Here is a 14,078-nt window from a genome sequence, read left to right as displayed (position 1 = left end):
ACAATGTGAAGACAGTAAGGGGTGTTATCCTAAAGTCTGCAGAACAGTATGAACACCAGGCCTGGGAAATATGCAACACTAGCAAAACTAGAGTAATTCATACCAGAAGGAATAACCTTATCTAGTTAAGGTTGGATTTTAAATTAGCTGTCATCACTCAGGAAAAAGATCCTACATTATTGCAGACAGCTCAGTGAAAACCTCTACTCATTCTCTGGCTCTGGCTGCAAGAACTGATGAAGTGGTAGAATTATAATAAAAGATGATATGTATAATAATTGTAACCCTATCACAATAACATTGCTTTCTGGCCTCTCACGCCACTGCTAGGAGGGTGACTGATGTCATCTCTTACTCCAGTTGACGAGTGACAACTGCTTATGGATTGACATATGAGGGATTGAACCAGAACAGCCTAGAGCTCAAAGCATAAGCTCTCTCCTGGAGAGAAGACTCAAGATTTCTGATGATTCTCTCACCAGTGAACTCTATGTACGTCCTATCTGACCACATTACTCACTTAGTAAAGTAGCTAGTAAATCATAGAATAGTTTGTGTTGAAGGGACCATTAAAGATCATCTAGTCCAACCCTCTGCAATAAGCAGGGACATCTTCAACTAGATCAGGCTCCTCAGAGCCCCAGCCAACCTGACCTTGAGTGTTTCCAGGGATGGGGCATCTGCCACCTCTCTGGGCAACCTGGGCCAGTGTTCACTACCCTCATTGTAAAAAATGTCTTCCTTATGTCTAGCCTAAAATTTCCCTCTTTTACCATTACTGCTTGTTCTATAACAGGCCCTGCTAAAAAGTTTGACCGCATCTTTCTTACAAGGCCCCATTAAGTACTGAAAGGCCACAATAAGGTTTACCCGGAGCCTTCTCTTCTCCAGGATGAGCAACCCCAACTCTCTCAGCCTTTCCTAATGGGAGAGGTGCTCCATCCCTCTGATCATTTTTGTGGCCCTCCTCTGGACCTGCTGCAACAGGTCCATGTCCTTTCTGTGCTGAGCGTTCCAGAGCTGGATGCAGTACTCCAGGTGGGGTCTCATGAGAGCAGAGTAGAGGAACAGAATCACCTCCCTCGACCTGCTAGCCACACTTGTTTTGATGCAGCCCAGGATACGGTTGGCTTTCTGGGCTGCCAGCATGAAGATTGCTGGCTCACATCTGGCTTTTCATCCACCAGTACCCCCAAGTCCTTCTTGGCAGGGCTGCTGTCAATTCCTTCAATCCCAGCCTGTATTGATACTGGGGGTTGCAGAACCCTACACTTGGCCTTGTTGAACCTCATGAGGTTCGAATGGACCCACTTCTTGAGTCTGTACAGGTCCCTCTGGATGGCATCCTGTCCCTCAGACACGTCAACCGTACCACTCAGCTTGGTGTTGTCTGCAAGCTTGCTGAGGGTGCACTTAATCCCACTGTCTATGTCACTGATAAAGATATTGAACAGTACTTGCCCCAATTCAGACCCCTGAGTAACACCACGCCTCACTGATCTCCATCTGGACATTGAGCTGTTGACCACTACCCTCTGAATGTGACCATCCAACCAATTCCTCATCTACCGAACTGTCCACCCATCAAATCCATATCTCTCCAATTTAGAGGGAAAAAAGAAAGTTGACAAAATCATTTAATATCTTAAATAAACTGGTAATTATCTAGTTCCTTTTCTCAGAATGAAAAGTTTTCAGTAAACTTCTTCCTGAAAAAAAAAAAAAAAAATTAAAAATCTATCTCATTATCAAAATGCACAGTAGTAACAATGCCTTTTACTGCTGGGAGTAAAGAATTTATGGAAGGGAGAAAAGGTTAGACTGCTGCAATGATTCAATCATATCAAAGAGTGTTTTCACTGACCACAGAATTTTCCATTTTAAGGGTATAACAGGTTGCTGTAATAGTGCACTATTACCACTGACTTATCTATTGAGGTAGGTCCAAATCCTGCCATCCCCATACTGTAAAATCTCCAAATGAAGTCCTAACTGTATTCTATCCTGAACAAAGATAGTGGAAGTCAGCCTACAAAACACTGATCCTGCTGGTATGCCAAGGCATGGTGCACTTGCATGACCCAGAAACAAAGCCAACAGAAGACGGTTATAAAGTGCTCATAGTTAAAAGCTTCTCACATGGAACAAATTTGTTGGAGAGTTGGGTCGTCACCAGACAACCACCTGTTCAAGCAAAGGGAAACAGAATAAAGCACAAACCCAATGACAATCAGTAAGCCTTTCCATCAGGCAGCTTCTCACCCTGAAATGAAGGACTAAAGCTCTTATGAAAGACACAGGACTTGACTGCTGCTATCTCTAAGTGGAAGGGAGTTACTATTTGTTTGAGTTGAGAAGGAGAAAAATACTTAGGTATTGTAGTGATGGGCAAAAGTTTAAACTTCAATTAGACAATAAATTATTCTCTTTTCTATACTTTATCTCCATTTCCTGAATAATTTTCATTCCCATGGACATTCACATTCTTTCATTAAAGGGCACAGATTTCTTCAGGTGCACTTTGTTATACAGCTAATAGTAGAAATACAATTCAGTTTAAAGTCAGGAAGTGTGCAAGCGCACAACAGAATGACAGAATAATTCAGGTTGGAAAGGACCTCAGGAGGTCATCTACTTCAACTTCCTGGTCAAAGCAGGGTTGATGCTCAATTCAGACCAGGTATTTGCTCAGGTATTTGTCCAGTCAGATTTTGAAAACCTCCAATGATGGAGACTGCACAATCTCTGCTCCAGTACTTAGAAATCCTTACAATGATTTTTTTTTTTCTTTTTATCCAGTCAGAACTTCCCCTCTTTCAATTTATGATTGTTGTCTCCTGCTCTCTCACCATGCACCTCAGTAAGGAGCTTGTCTCCACACCCTTGAAGGCCTCCTTGTGGGAATGGCAATGCTGCTATTAGATCCCTCTGAAGCTATCCCTTCTCCAGGTGGGACAAGTTAAGGTCCCTGAGCATCTCCGATGTGCTTCAGCCCCTCAACTATCACAGTGGCCCTCCACCAAAACAGCTTCAGATAATCAATGTCTTTTGGTACAGGAGTGCAAAAAGCTGGATGCAGTATCCTACATGTGGTCTTAGAAATGCTCAATAAAAGGGGTTATGCATATGCATCTCCAAGTACTTATAATTGCATATAAGGGATCAAAATAAATCAAGACGTCTGATGTACATTATAATGAACAAGAACATAAAATCCAGATACAACTCCTTCATAAATTAATCTCCTACCACTTTCAGCTTATGTCCATGGATTCATTTGAGTAGATCTGAGGAGAAAAATATCTTAACATTGGGTAAGGGAAGTTCATTATCTATCATTTTAAATTCAACAATTGAGGTGTACATAACTTCCCTGGGGAATTTTTTCAGAGTATGTAAATCAAAAAAGGTGAACCCCTGAACTCCTTTAGTCAATATTAATTTCATCCTGTTTATGCTTCCTCATTCATTCCCCAAATGACTGTTTTTGCTGGGGTACTAAACTATTATGTGAATGAACTGTTCTTTTTCTTAGGTGGCAGAAATGTACAGGAAACTGATAATGAAATACAGGTAGAAAAAGGAAATCCAGATATTTGTCTTCATGAAATTTAATGAAGTTTTTGAATGAGTTATAGCTTTTCAACTTTAAATATCCCAACCAGTCACTGCACTGGAGGCAAATTCACAATTTCTGTAAGTAAATGCAGTTCCCTGACTTTGGCTGAGCTCCTGCTCCCAGAACTAGATTAGTTATTATTTAAAAACTCTCTGACCTAACAGCACAAAACTGCCACAGAAAATCTTCCTACCAAGTTATACCACTTAGCAGGCTGAAATCAGGGGTTGTTCTTGCTAATTCCCACCCAGTAATATAAACCTCTTGTTCTTGGCCAGTGCTTCAACGTGAGGTTGTGAGGTATGGGTTTAATCCTAAAAGGCTGCGTAACATGTAGGGCCCAGGTGTTTGTTCTTCTGTCTTTATCTCAAGAGTACCCTAGAAAAGGTGCACGGCACTACACCATCAAGTGTTGTTCAGTGGCCACACTCATAACTCTGCCATTGCACTCACGTAGTGGCGTATTTGTTATGTGGACTATACATGCCTCATAAACTGGATGCTATGGGGTATTTTCCTAATAGAGTGATGATATTCAGAAAATCATTCAAGCCTTTGCTTGAATCACCTTTGCTGCTTGAAGTAGAAGATGGTGCTCAGTTACCAGCTTTAAGTGTAACCACATTCACATTTACAGCAAAGCCAGTTTTGCATATGCTACAGAAGAACTTGAAGGATTACTCAGTAATAGTTGTATACAATACTGCTTAAGTTAGTAAACAGTTGTCATGTCATCTACTGGGTATGAAGGGACAGGCAACATTACCAAGGTAGAGGTATTTGGCAAAATATCTATTGCTTATGTTACACAACAGTGTCGAGGAGAGAAAAGTGTGAGAGCCAGCAGACAAAGAGAGAATTATGTGGAGGAAAACTATTCCTAATTGTCTTAGTCACAGTGGACCTGACTCACCACTGAGTCACTTCAGCAGTGTGCCAGGGCAAATGAAACATTTTCAACGGGATTTACACCAGCGTAAATGTAGTGTAATGTTTTGAATCAATCCTTCTCCTCATCTTCTCCTTCCTGGATTCACTTATCCTTCCACTAGATGCCAAGAAATAGTCACGGGAAAGGTTCAATACGTGCACCTGCAGCATTACTTACAGCTTTAGCTGTCTCACATGTATGGTTATTTCACATTGTCTTGGTTCTGGCTTATCCTGCTGTACTTTGCAGAGCCTTGAGACTTCCCACCCACATTTGAGTCATTTTTACTGCCTCCCACACACTCTTTATTCTTCCAGGTATAAACTGCAGATCGAATGTACCAAAGGGGACATTTATTTCAGAATGATAGTAACTTACTATATACCGAACTCTCAGAAGGAAAGGTTTCTAATACTTGTGAGAGAAACAAAAAAAAAAAAATTCAAAAACCCTAAAGGGAATAATTAAGAAAGACTAAAATCAGCATTATCATAAATGTACTCTCCTTCTGTGACATCTGCAAACAAGTTCTGACTCAGGAGCAAATTCAGCCCTGTCACAGCCAGGCAAAAGCTGGAAAAGGTCAATAGTGCATTTTTTCTACAGACTTTGGTACACGATCTTGTAAACCAAAATCGTCTTTCATGCCCAAAATCACTGATTTTGCACTCAGTTGCTATTGTTATGCAATGAGCGATCTGCCCCTTTTGTCTTTTTCATCTCAGCTTTGCAAATTTTTCTTGCCACCCACTGAGATTGGAAGAGGCTTCTGTTTTCCATTCGCTCAACAACCTCCTTCGTTTCTTATCCACTTTCCTCTCCCACTCCTTAAAACCCACTTACGGGCCAAGACAAGCTGCAGCTGGCTCTCACTTCTGCCATCCCTTGATAGCAGAGAGGAAAAGAAGGAGAAAGATTACTTGCAGACACATTCCCCTTCCTTTTCAACTTGGCAGGGGTGTATTTAGCCCACCCATTTCAGATGGGAAGATGAAGCTGCAACCAACGCTGAACAGCCCTGGGGAGGCAGCACGATATATCAGATGAAGCCAGCTCTTTTCATGCTGGCCGTGGTGATCCAGGCTGCAAACATTTGAGGACAGAAACCATCTCTCATTCTGCGCCTAAATAAGGGCTGATATTCTGGACCCCGAAATTTAGCTGGGACTGGAAATCTGCTGTCATATGCAGAACTGACATTAATAGTACTTCCTGTAAGTAGGACGTTACTACTTTCAGATTCATCCACACATTTCCAGTTCAAGGTACCATTCAGAAGCTCTTTGGGAGGGAAAGAAATTTGAAGAAGCACAAAACCCGCTGCATATTGGCAGGATGAAAAAAAAAAATCTTAAAGACACAAGAAATGAATCACATAGGCTGCTTTCTTGCTATTAGCAGATACACCGAACCGTTGTCACATGGTGCCACTGAGCATCCTGGAGATACTTTATCAACAAAACCAGTTGTCACTAAGTGCACTTACTGCCGCACCACTGTCATGGTTACGGGAGAGAGCTAGAGGGAGGCGCTTGTGCCGGTGGCTGGATGACGGGTAGGTATAAGGGCACTGCGGAGCAGCAGTCTGGACGACCGCAGCGTGCCCCAGGCTTGAGTCAGACGACCCACCAGAAATGAAAGAAATTATGCAAAGTAATAGGATGAGGAACCAAAAACATCCCAAAAGTGCAATGTTTCACACTGTCAAAATATTCAAATGCTGGCAAATAGTACTAGATAACAATGCATCACTACAGCAACACATTGCTTAGAAAAGCATTGTAACTGGCACATATATGCTGTTTGTGTCTAAGGCTCAGACAGTATCGAGGTGACTACTGGAATCACTGCTTTGATGCTTTAATTAATCAGTTAAGATAGCTTAGGATAGTTAACTGGTAATACATTTTTGTGTAATGAGAAAAGGCAGTGGACACCATTCACCTGTCTGCCAGGCTCGAGAGGTCAGACTATGCACTAACACTAACATATACAAACCCACACAGGCACCAACGCACAGCAGCACTACCGGGGACTTCTTCCATACATATGAGAGAAATATTCCACAAAAAGCAAGCAAGCAACTGGAAAAAAAAAAAAACAAAACACAAAACCTGCAACAGTCATTCTTTCTTCTTTATCAACCAGTTTCCCTCAAATTCTGAACTTCTATTCTGAGTTATTCAGAAAAAGTTTGCAGAACCCTTTACTTTGGTAAAAATGTAAGCTCTATAGCTTAAGCTATCACCAAATACTACTCCATGCTCTTCCCCAATAAACCTAATAACTGATTTACAGGGTAAAAACTATGCAAACAATGCATTTAAATATGTACTGGGTTTTCCTGACATGTTTCAACAACTGTGAATTTTTAACAGTTCAGATAATAAATACGGATAGGTGTAGCTCTGTATCTCTTTCTGGAAAGAAGAGGTGGTTGAAAAAGGGAAAGGATGAGGGTGGGAGAAAGATAAGGTGAATTTATCTAAAACAATACAATTGGACTAGAGAGAAGGCTGAAAGCTAAGGTCAAAAATATTTGCATTGTTATTTAATGCTTGTTGATAGCATTTTTAATGATGTCTGTTTTAAAGCAGAAAGTCTAAGTCAACTGTGAATTAACACTTACCCAGCCAAGTTCAGATACTATGCACTGATGATTAACCTGCCTTTGCAAAGCAGCAGCCCCAGACGAATGTAAGTGGCACCAAAACAGAGACTGTTCTCAAGCTGCAAAACACCCTGCATCTCTGCAAACACTAAACATTGAAAGTGCTAGTTAATGCTTCCTACCTTAGACGGTTTCCTTTCGCAAGAGCTAATGCTGATTTATTTAGATGTATCTTTTCCAACAGTTTTCCTTCTTCTCTTGCGATGGGAGAAAACTGGCGTAGAGAGCAGTTTCTAATTGAAGATTAATACTGACAGTTGGATCCTTTCGCTGCTCCGACAGCCTTCGCAAGGCTCCCCATGCTACTGGAAACCCTTCCTTCATATAGACAGAGCTGGTTTTATTGCATGTTTCAGTATTAATGCCTATATTATAAGCTGCTCAAGTACCTTTCACACATCACTAGGTTTTGTTGTTAGCGAAACAGCAGGGAAACAGACATTTCAGAATGAACCATTCTTCCACACTGCAGGCAGAAATCTGTACACCCTGTGTAAAGAATTAGTCTCGTCTCTCTGCTATACCAAGAGTTTTGCAAAGGGAAAGGCAATTGTTTTACAAAGTAGATGGGGCTGGAAACAAAAGCAGCTCAACCCTAGGGCAAACCACAAAACAAACTACCAAAAAAAATATAATTCATGTTTAATTAATAAGTCAATGATGTATAAGTGGCATTTAATTGACATATAAGCAATTGACATTTCTAGTCTCATTCCTGTCTAGTGCCTACTGCATTTGTTCCCTTAAAGTAACATACGGTTATGATTAATAGATTTAAAAAACCCAACTGATTATGCTTTTCTAGACAATGTAAACCAGAAGAACATTAATCCTTTCTTCCCCTACATATACTGAGTGCCACACTGCCATGTTAGGATGTCAGATGCAGCAGCTGGACCCATCTTCATGTTTAATAAGTGATACAGCTATTTTCACTAGTATTTGTAGGACACATTTACACCACAACCATGAAGCTGTAAATCACGGGACAGTTGTAGACAGAAGTCTAGTCAATACCCCTCAGCGCTTACAGCAGCAGTTGAGTTGCATGTAAATAAGCCCCAAGAGACCTCTCCAGAAGCATAACTTCCAATGTGCTACACTGTCAACTTTTATTCACATGAAATTCAAGACACCAGCTAGTAGGGGCAGAGATCCAGTTAGTTCATCAGCCACCAGTACAGCTGGTCACGGAGGCCTGCTAAGAGCCAACTAACCCTGACCATTGCTGGGCTGCAGTTGCCTATCCAAGCAATCACACCGTCCCTCACAGCCTATGCCACATTTGCCATTAAAACATCCCCAGGAAGTTATCTTTGTATATGAAGGCTTCCTCTAACAACCTAGCCTTCCTCTAACAACATCATTAGCTGAAACAGCAGATGAAGAGAACCCCCGCCAAGTCATATCTCACTACAGGCTGTCAGTGTTAATGAAACCACAGAAAAAAACCACACTCAGTGTGAGATATACCAGGGAAAGTACTATCTTTTGAAACAGTGGAAGAGGTTACTATCACTGCACAAGGTAGTGGTGAGGCGTCATCTGGAGTACTATGCTCCCCCATGATGAGAGAAGGTGGTTCCAGCTGGGAATAGGCAGAGTGATGGTCCACCAGCATCCCCAGAAGAGCCTGGAGCTGACCTCATGACCAGAGGAGAATTTGGCTCATTCAGTTTTGCAAAACAAAAGTTGGGAGGAACTAAGACTATTCTCCATGAATTCTCTGTAGATCTCATCAACTAATGGGAGAAGATCTGTATCAGAAGAATTAATAACTATACAGTGCCCCTTACAAATAGAGAGTTTGCTGGAATTGAGTTTCTAAATATCAGATGTTAAGGAAACCCAGGCATGTTCCCCAGGAGGGGACCAGGAGCCGTCACTGGGTGTCAGACAGCTCCTCCGTGCACCTCAACAGCCTTCCAAGCCTCTGCACGGCTTCTTATGTGGGAAGGACTGAGAGGCAGGCAACCCTCCTCTGCCTCCTCCGAGCAAAACACAGCTACGAGACTGATTAAAGATCATGAAACAAACGGAAAATGTTTTCTTGATCGAAAGGGGTTTTTATCAGGCTCTGAATTAGCATGCAAAATACAGTATATTTTTAGAAAAAAAGGCAATTAAACTTATTTTGCCTATTTTTATGATATGCTTATTAGCACAACTAGTGATTTTAATTAATAAATAACTGCTTGTGATAGGAAAAGAGAGAAAAAATATTTTTATTGCCAAATGCAGAGAAATAGATTGCAACATGACAAAAGGGAAATGGCTGGCTATAAAAATCAACAGCTTGTTATTTTAAAATGTGTTTATTTTCTGTATTATTGCATGATTTTAGCTATTGCTGGACTGGGAACAAAACCATAGCATAAGCACTAAAATAAACCTTTTTTCTCCCTAAAGGTTTTCAGTCTTACTGCATTTTAAGAAACCATAAAGTGAACTCCAGTCACCTCCTGCTCCCCATTTAAGGTGGTAGGTTTATCAATATATATGGTCAGGGATAAAACATCGCATTTTCTAGGGGAGGACAGATGTTGCATTAAACAGGGCTCTGTATCCTTCACGAGCAAAGCAAACGCCCATAAAAACACTGGTGGGCAAGGTTTTTGTAAAAAGAACAGCAAAACTGTTGCCTTTAAAAGCAATAGAAGAATTTATGGTGTCCGTAAATTAGCTCCTCAGCTCCTTTTGTAGCTTTTCCAGTAGAAGTTCCCTGGGAGATTGGGGGCAAGCCAAGGTGGACTGGAGTGGAAGAAAGAAACAAGAAAGGAATTAAAAACAGAACTATCCTGTGTTTAAGCCCATTTACTACATGGAATGAATCAGAAAATGGGCTGAAGGAAGAATTTAAGTAACTAAATCATCATTGTATTTGGCTGGCAACCTACAAAAACAGCTGTATTTTTGTAAGTTATCAGTAACTCACACCAGTTGACTCTCCCTTCCTCCTCTGCTGAATAAACACTTAAAATGAACAAGTGTTGGAAAAGGAGACAATATTATAAAATTTGGGCACAGAATAATTGTGGAAGCAGCTGTCCTCCTGACATTATCAGAGAAATCAGAGATGGAAAAAATCCTATTAGGTCATATAGTCCCTCCCTCTGTCATTGCAGTACTGTTCCCTAACGTAGATTTTCCAGTGCCTTGTCCAATCTTGTTTTAATACAACCTAAGTGATAGCTTCCAGCAGCTCCCTTGGGAAACTACTCTTCTGCCTAATAAGTATCGGTATCAAGATTTTCCCCCACTTTAATAGCATTTTGCCCCTATTATTTCAGTGTATCTCCAGATTATATTCAAATGGTAAAGAGAAATACTGAAGTTTGGAAAAATGTTCAGGATTCCAGATAATTCCACAAAAATTACATCCTACAATAAAAACCAGCCATGGTTACTTTTTCTTTTTTCTGTCTTCCTGATCAGGAGATATACAAATGTACCAGCAAGCTGGCCGGTGACACACGCCCCAGATTTGATCCCAGAGAGACAGAAGAGATCAGCCCCAATTCCCAGCCTTTCAAAAAAGTCCGCCTGCTGCAGACGAACAACAAATGACTTAACCATGTTAGCTACGGATATGGTCTCTGTGTTCTTTCAAATCTGTTTGCTTAGGTCATAGCTTTTAGTCTAGCTTCCTAATGAAATGAGGTGTACGTCCTACCTCCTCATCTGACTGCTCTGCACCATCAACACTGAAACTCAACAGCCATTTAAGGTGATCCCTTACAGAGGTCCAAAGGCTCATGGAAATCACAGGCTGATCACCATGGAAGTAGCCTCCCACTGTGTGCCGACTCTTGATCACTTAAACAGGCAGTGGAAATGTAAAGAAAGATCTTGAAATACTTCATGGGGAAACAGAGGGGATGGGAGCAGGTATTTTGGGAGATGTCATAAGAAACAGGACCTATTGTGACAGCAGAATGCTAGGACATTGGACATTCACCCATATTCAAGCTTCATTAGTTTTGTTGCACACAAAGCAACAACATGTTTTTATACAATCCTATGGAAAGAAGGGTATAGATCATAAAGTTTCCAGGTTGTTGTAATAAGCCTCCAGTCATTAAATAACATTGTACCTGTTCAAATCTATTGCCTGCTTCACACTAATTTCATCCTATCTTTTTTATTTGACAGTGATATTATCTGAGTCTGCTGTGCTTTTATAGATTGCAAAAGTCCTTTCTCCTCATTTTTTTTAAGGTTTTTTTTTTTTTTTTTTTTTTAAAAAAAAAAGGTTTCAGAATGTTGCATCAGTATTTTTTCCACAGTTAAATGCCACAGACTTCAATCAAAGTCACTCCCAGCCTGCACCAGTATCCAAGTAAGAAGAGAATCAGTACTACAGCTCTCTCATCAGAGCCACGTTAGGGAAGGGAGAGGAGGAGGGCACACATGCGCTAACCAAAAACATCACCTAGAACTACAATGACAGATGTATCAGTCATGGTAAAACTCCTACAATAGCTTTAAAGAATTAATTTTTATGAAGTTTGTTATTGGTCCATCTATAACAAAAAACAAGGACCTTTCATCCTGCTTAGTATGCTCTCACCAAGCAGTTAGAAGAGATACAGCCACACGTCCCACAAATCCAACTCAGCACTGTTACTATGCAAATCTTTTTAACTTTTATTTTTCCTTTTCATCATCCACAGAGACAGTAAGAACCCAGCTCTTAATCACATCACACCACATGCTGTTGTTTAACCATCCTGCAGATAAAATATTACCAAATAAAAGGAGTATTTTTGTACAGACATTTCAAGGCAAGAACTAGGACAGAAAAACACAATATTGTGAAGCAAAGAGTCAGTAGAGAAATTGGAGTTTCTATTCTTCTCCTGTCTTAGTATTAATCGCTCCCTGTAACCTGCTACGGGTAAGCGCACACCAAATTTGCTCCAGCTTTTACCATTACACTCTTTGCATTCACCTCCTTCTTCTTTATCACATCAAATATAAATTAATTAGCTTCACCTCCAAAGCCCAGCCCCTCTTACTACCTTTCATTCAGTGTTAAAGGCCGCCATCTCTGAAAACATGTAGCAGCTTCCATTGGTCACCTCTTATACTTTTGAAGTTTTCTTAATATTATCTGCTTTTTTCCCTCTCTCACTTGAGACATCTGCAAATAGTGAGAATGCTGTCTTTATACTCTTTCAAATCCCTTATTAGAAGTCTGTTTTCTGAGATGTCTGTAAAAATATGTGATAGTGGAAAAGCCTCCGATGCCTTACCCTAACACCATACCATGCCATCTAGCAGGGAGTCATTGTTTCCTTCCATTTGCTTCTCAGTCCCTTCCATAGCTATAATTGTTCACCATTTGGACAGTCAAGTTGTACCACTCCCTCCAGGCTTTCTTAACTGATGAAGAGAAAGGAGTGAACGGAGCAACCTGGAAAACCTCTTTCTAACTCCAGTACCGCTAAGGCTTCGCAAGATACAGAAAAAGGGCAGAAAGAATAAGTGGATAAATGATATAATTGATTTGATAACCATACACTTAGATCCAAGGATAAGTTCTATTTATATCAAAGGAATATAACTATTTCTGACCCTGGGTCAGTTATGTGGAAATCTCTTTATGATAAAGTATAAACATTCACCTACACTAAACCAGCAAACTCAAATAAAACCTTCAACTTAGCTCATTTCTGAGTGAAAAAATACATTTCAAAGGATTCATCTTAGTTTTTCAGCAGCTTCACTCTAAATCTGGTGAATGTAAAGCAGAATCAAAGAGCAGAATTTACAAAGGAATTTAGCAGAAATATTAAAATGTGCCTGATAACACATTGACTTATTACTTTTGCTATCTGAAGGTACTCCAGTACCGCAAATATCCATTTAGGGAGTATGTGTATTATTAAACCATCAAGAGAGAAACAGAAAAGAATTATCGAAAAAGTTCCTAGTATTTCACAAAAGTGACATTAAACTGCTGCATTAAGACCCACTTGTGGGAATATGACTAGAACCAAAAGAGCAAGTCTCTTTTTACACTTTGAGATGTGTTTTGAATGACAGGTTCTCCTTACCTCAAGCACTCTTCCCGTGATATACTTTTCACAATTGTCACATCTGATACCAAACTTCGCGTGATAGTCCGTTTCGCAGTATGGAATACCATCCCTAGAGAAGTAAACCAGAGATTGCTTTAGGTAGGCTAACAGATTTACTGGGACATTTTACAGCTAAAATTTTTTAATACTTTAACACTTCACAGGGTGTTTATGGACTTTCCCCCCTCCTAAATACTCGCACTCATTAATTTTGCAAAGAATTGAATAGTTAATGAACTATTCTGGCCCTTCAGAGTCTACCACGATCCCAGTTGTCTGCTTTGCTGCTGAATTCAGCCGTTGCCTCTCACCCAGTCACAACACTCAAGTCTCTGAGAGTCTCATACGATTTGCTTTGATAGTGTTACTCATTAAATTCTTCCACCTGTTTCACACTCTGGAAAAAAAAGTACTTATTTCTACGTATTACTCTTTCACTCTCTATTTATCATCTAATTGTACTTAGCTTAGACTTCAGAGTAATTTCTCAACTGACTCTCTATACTGTAAACCAAGTTTTGATTAACACTTAAGTCTACTGACATTCTTGACTGGACTTGCTTAAAGACAGTCATAGATTAACAAATTTTACATTTAGACCACTACACCGATGAATGAAAATAAAGTAGTCTGGAAGAAAATGAAGGCTCTTCTCCTAGAAGAATCACAGAATAATTTGGGTTGGAAGGGACCTTTAAAGGTCATCTAGTCCAACCCCCCTGCAATAAGCAGGGACATCTTCAACTAGCTCAGGCTCCTCAGAGCCCCGGCCAA

General features: G+C 40.3%; 1 protein-coding gene across 1 annotated transcript in view; it reads right to left on the bottom strand.

Moving 5' to 3' along the window:
• The window catches only part of ABLIM2 (actin binding LIM protein family member 2), a 146,224-nt gene that overhangs the window by 59,937 nt on the left and 72,209 nt on the right, over window positions 1–14,078 (bottom strand). The window contains exon 6 of the mRNA XM_074148116.1: window positions 13,281–13,374. Coding sequence (XP_074004217.1) covers window positions 13,281–13,374 — 94 coding nt within the window. The remainder of the gene's footprint in view (window positions 1–13,280; window positions 13,375–14,078) is intronic.

The sequence above is a fragment of the Numenius arquata genome, chromosome 5 (genome assembly GCF_964106895.1).
Source record: "Numenius arquata chromosome 5, bNumArq3.hap1.1, whole genome shotgun sequence".
NCBI lineage: Eukaryota > Metazoa > Chordata > Aves > Charadriiformes > Scolopacidae > Numenius > Numenius arquata.
Note: the sequence above shows the minus strand (reverse complement) of the source record. Positions and strands in the feature narration are given on the sequence as shown.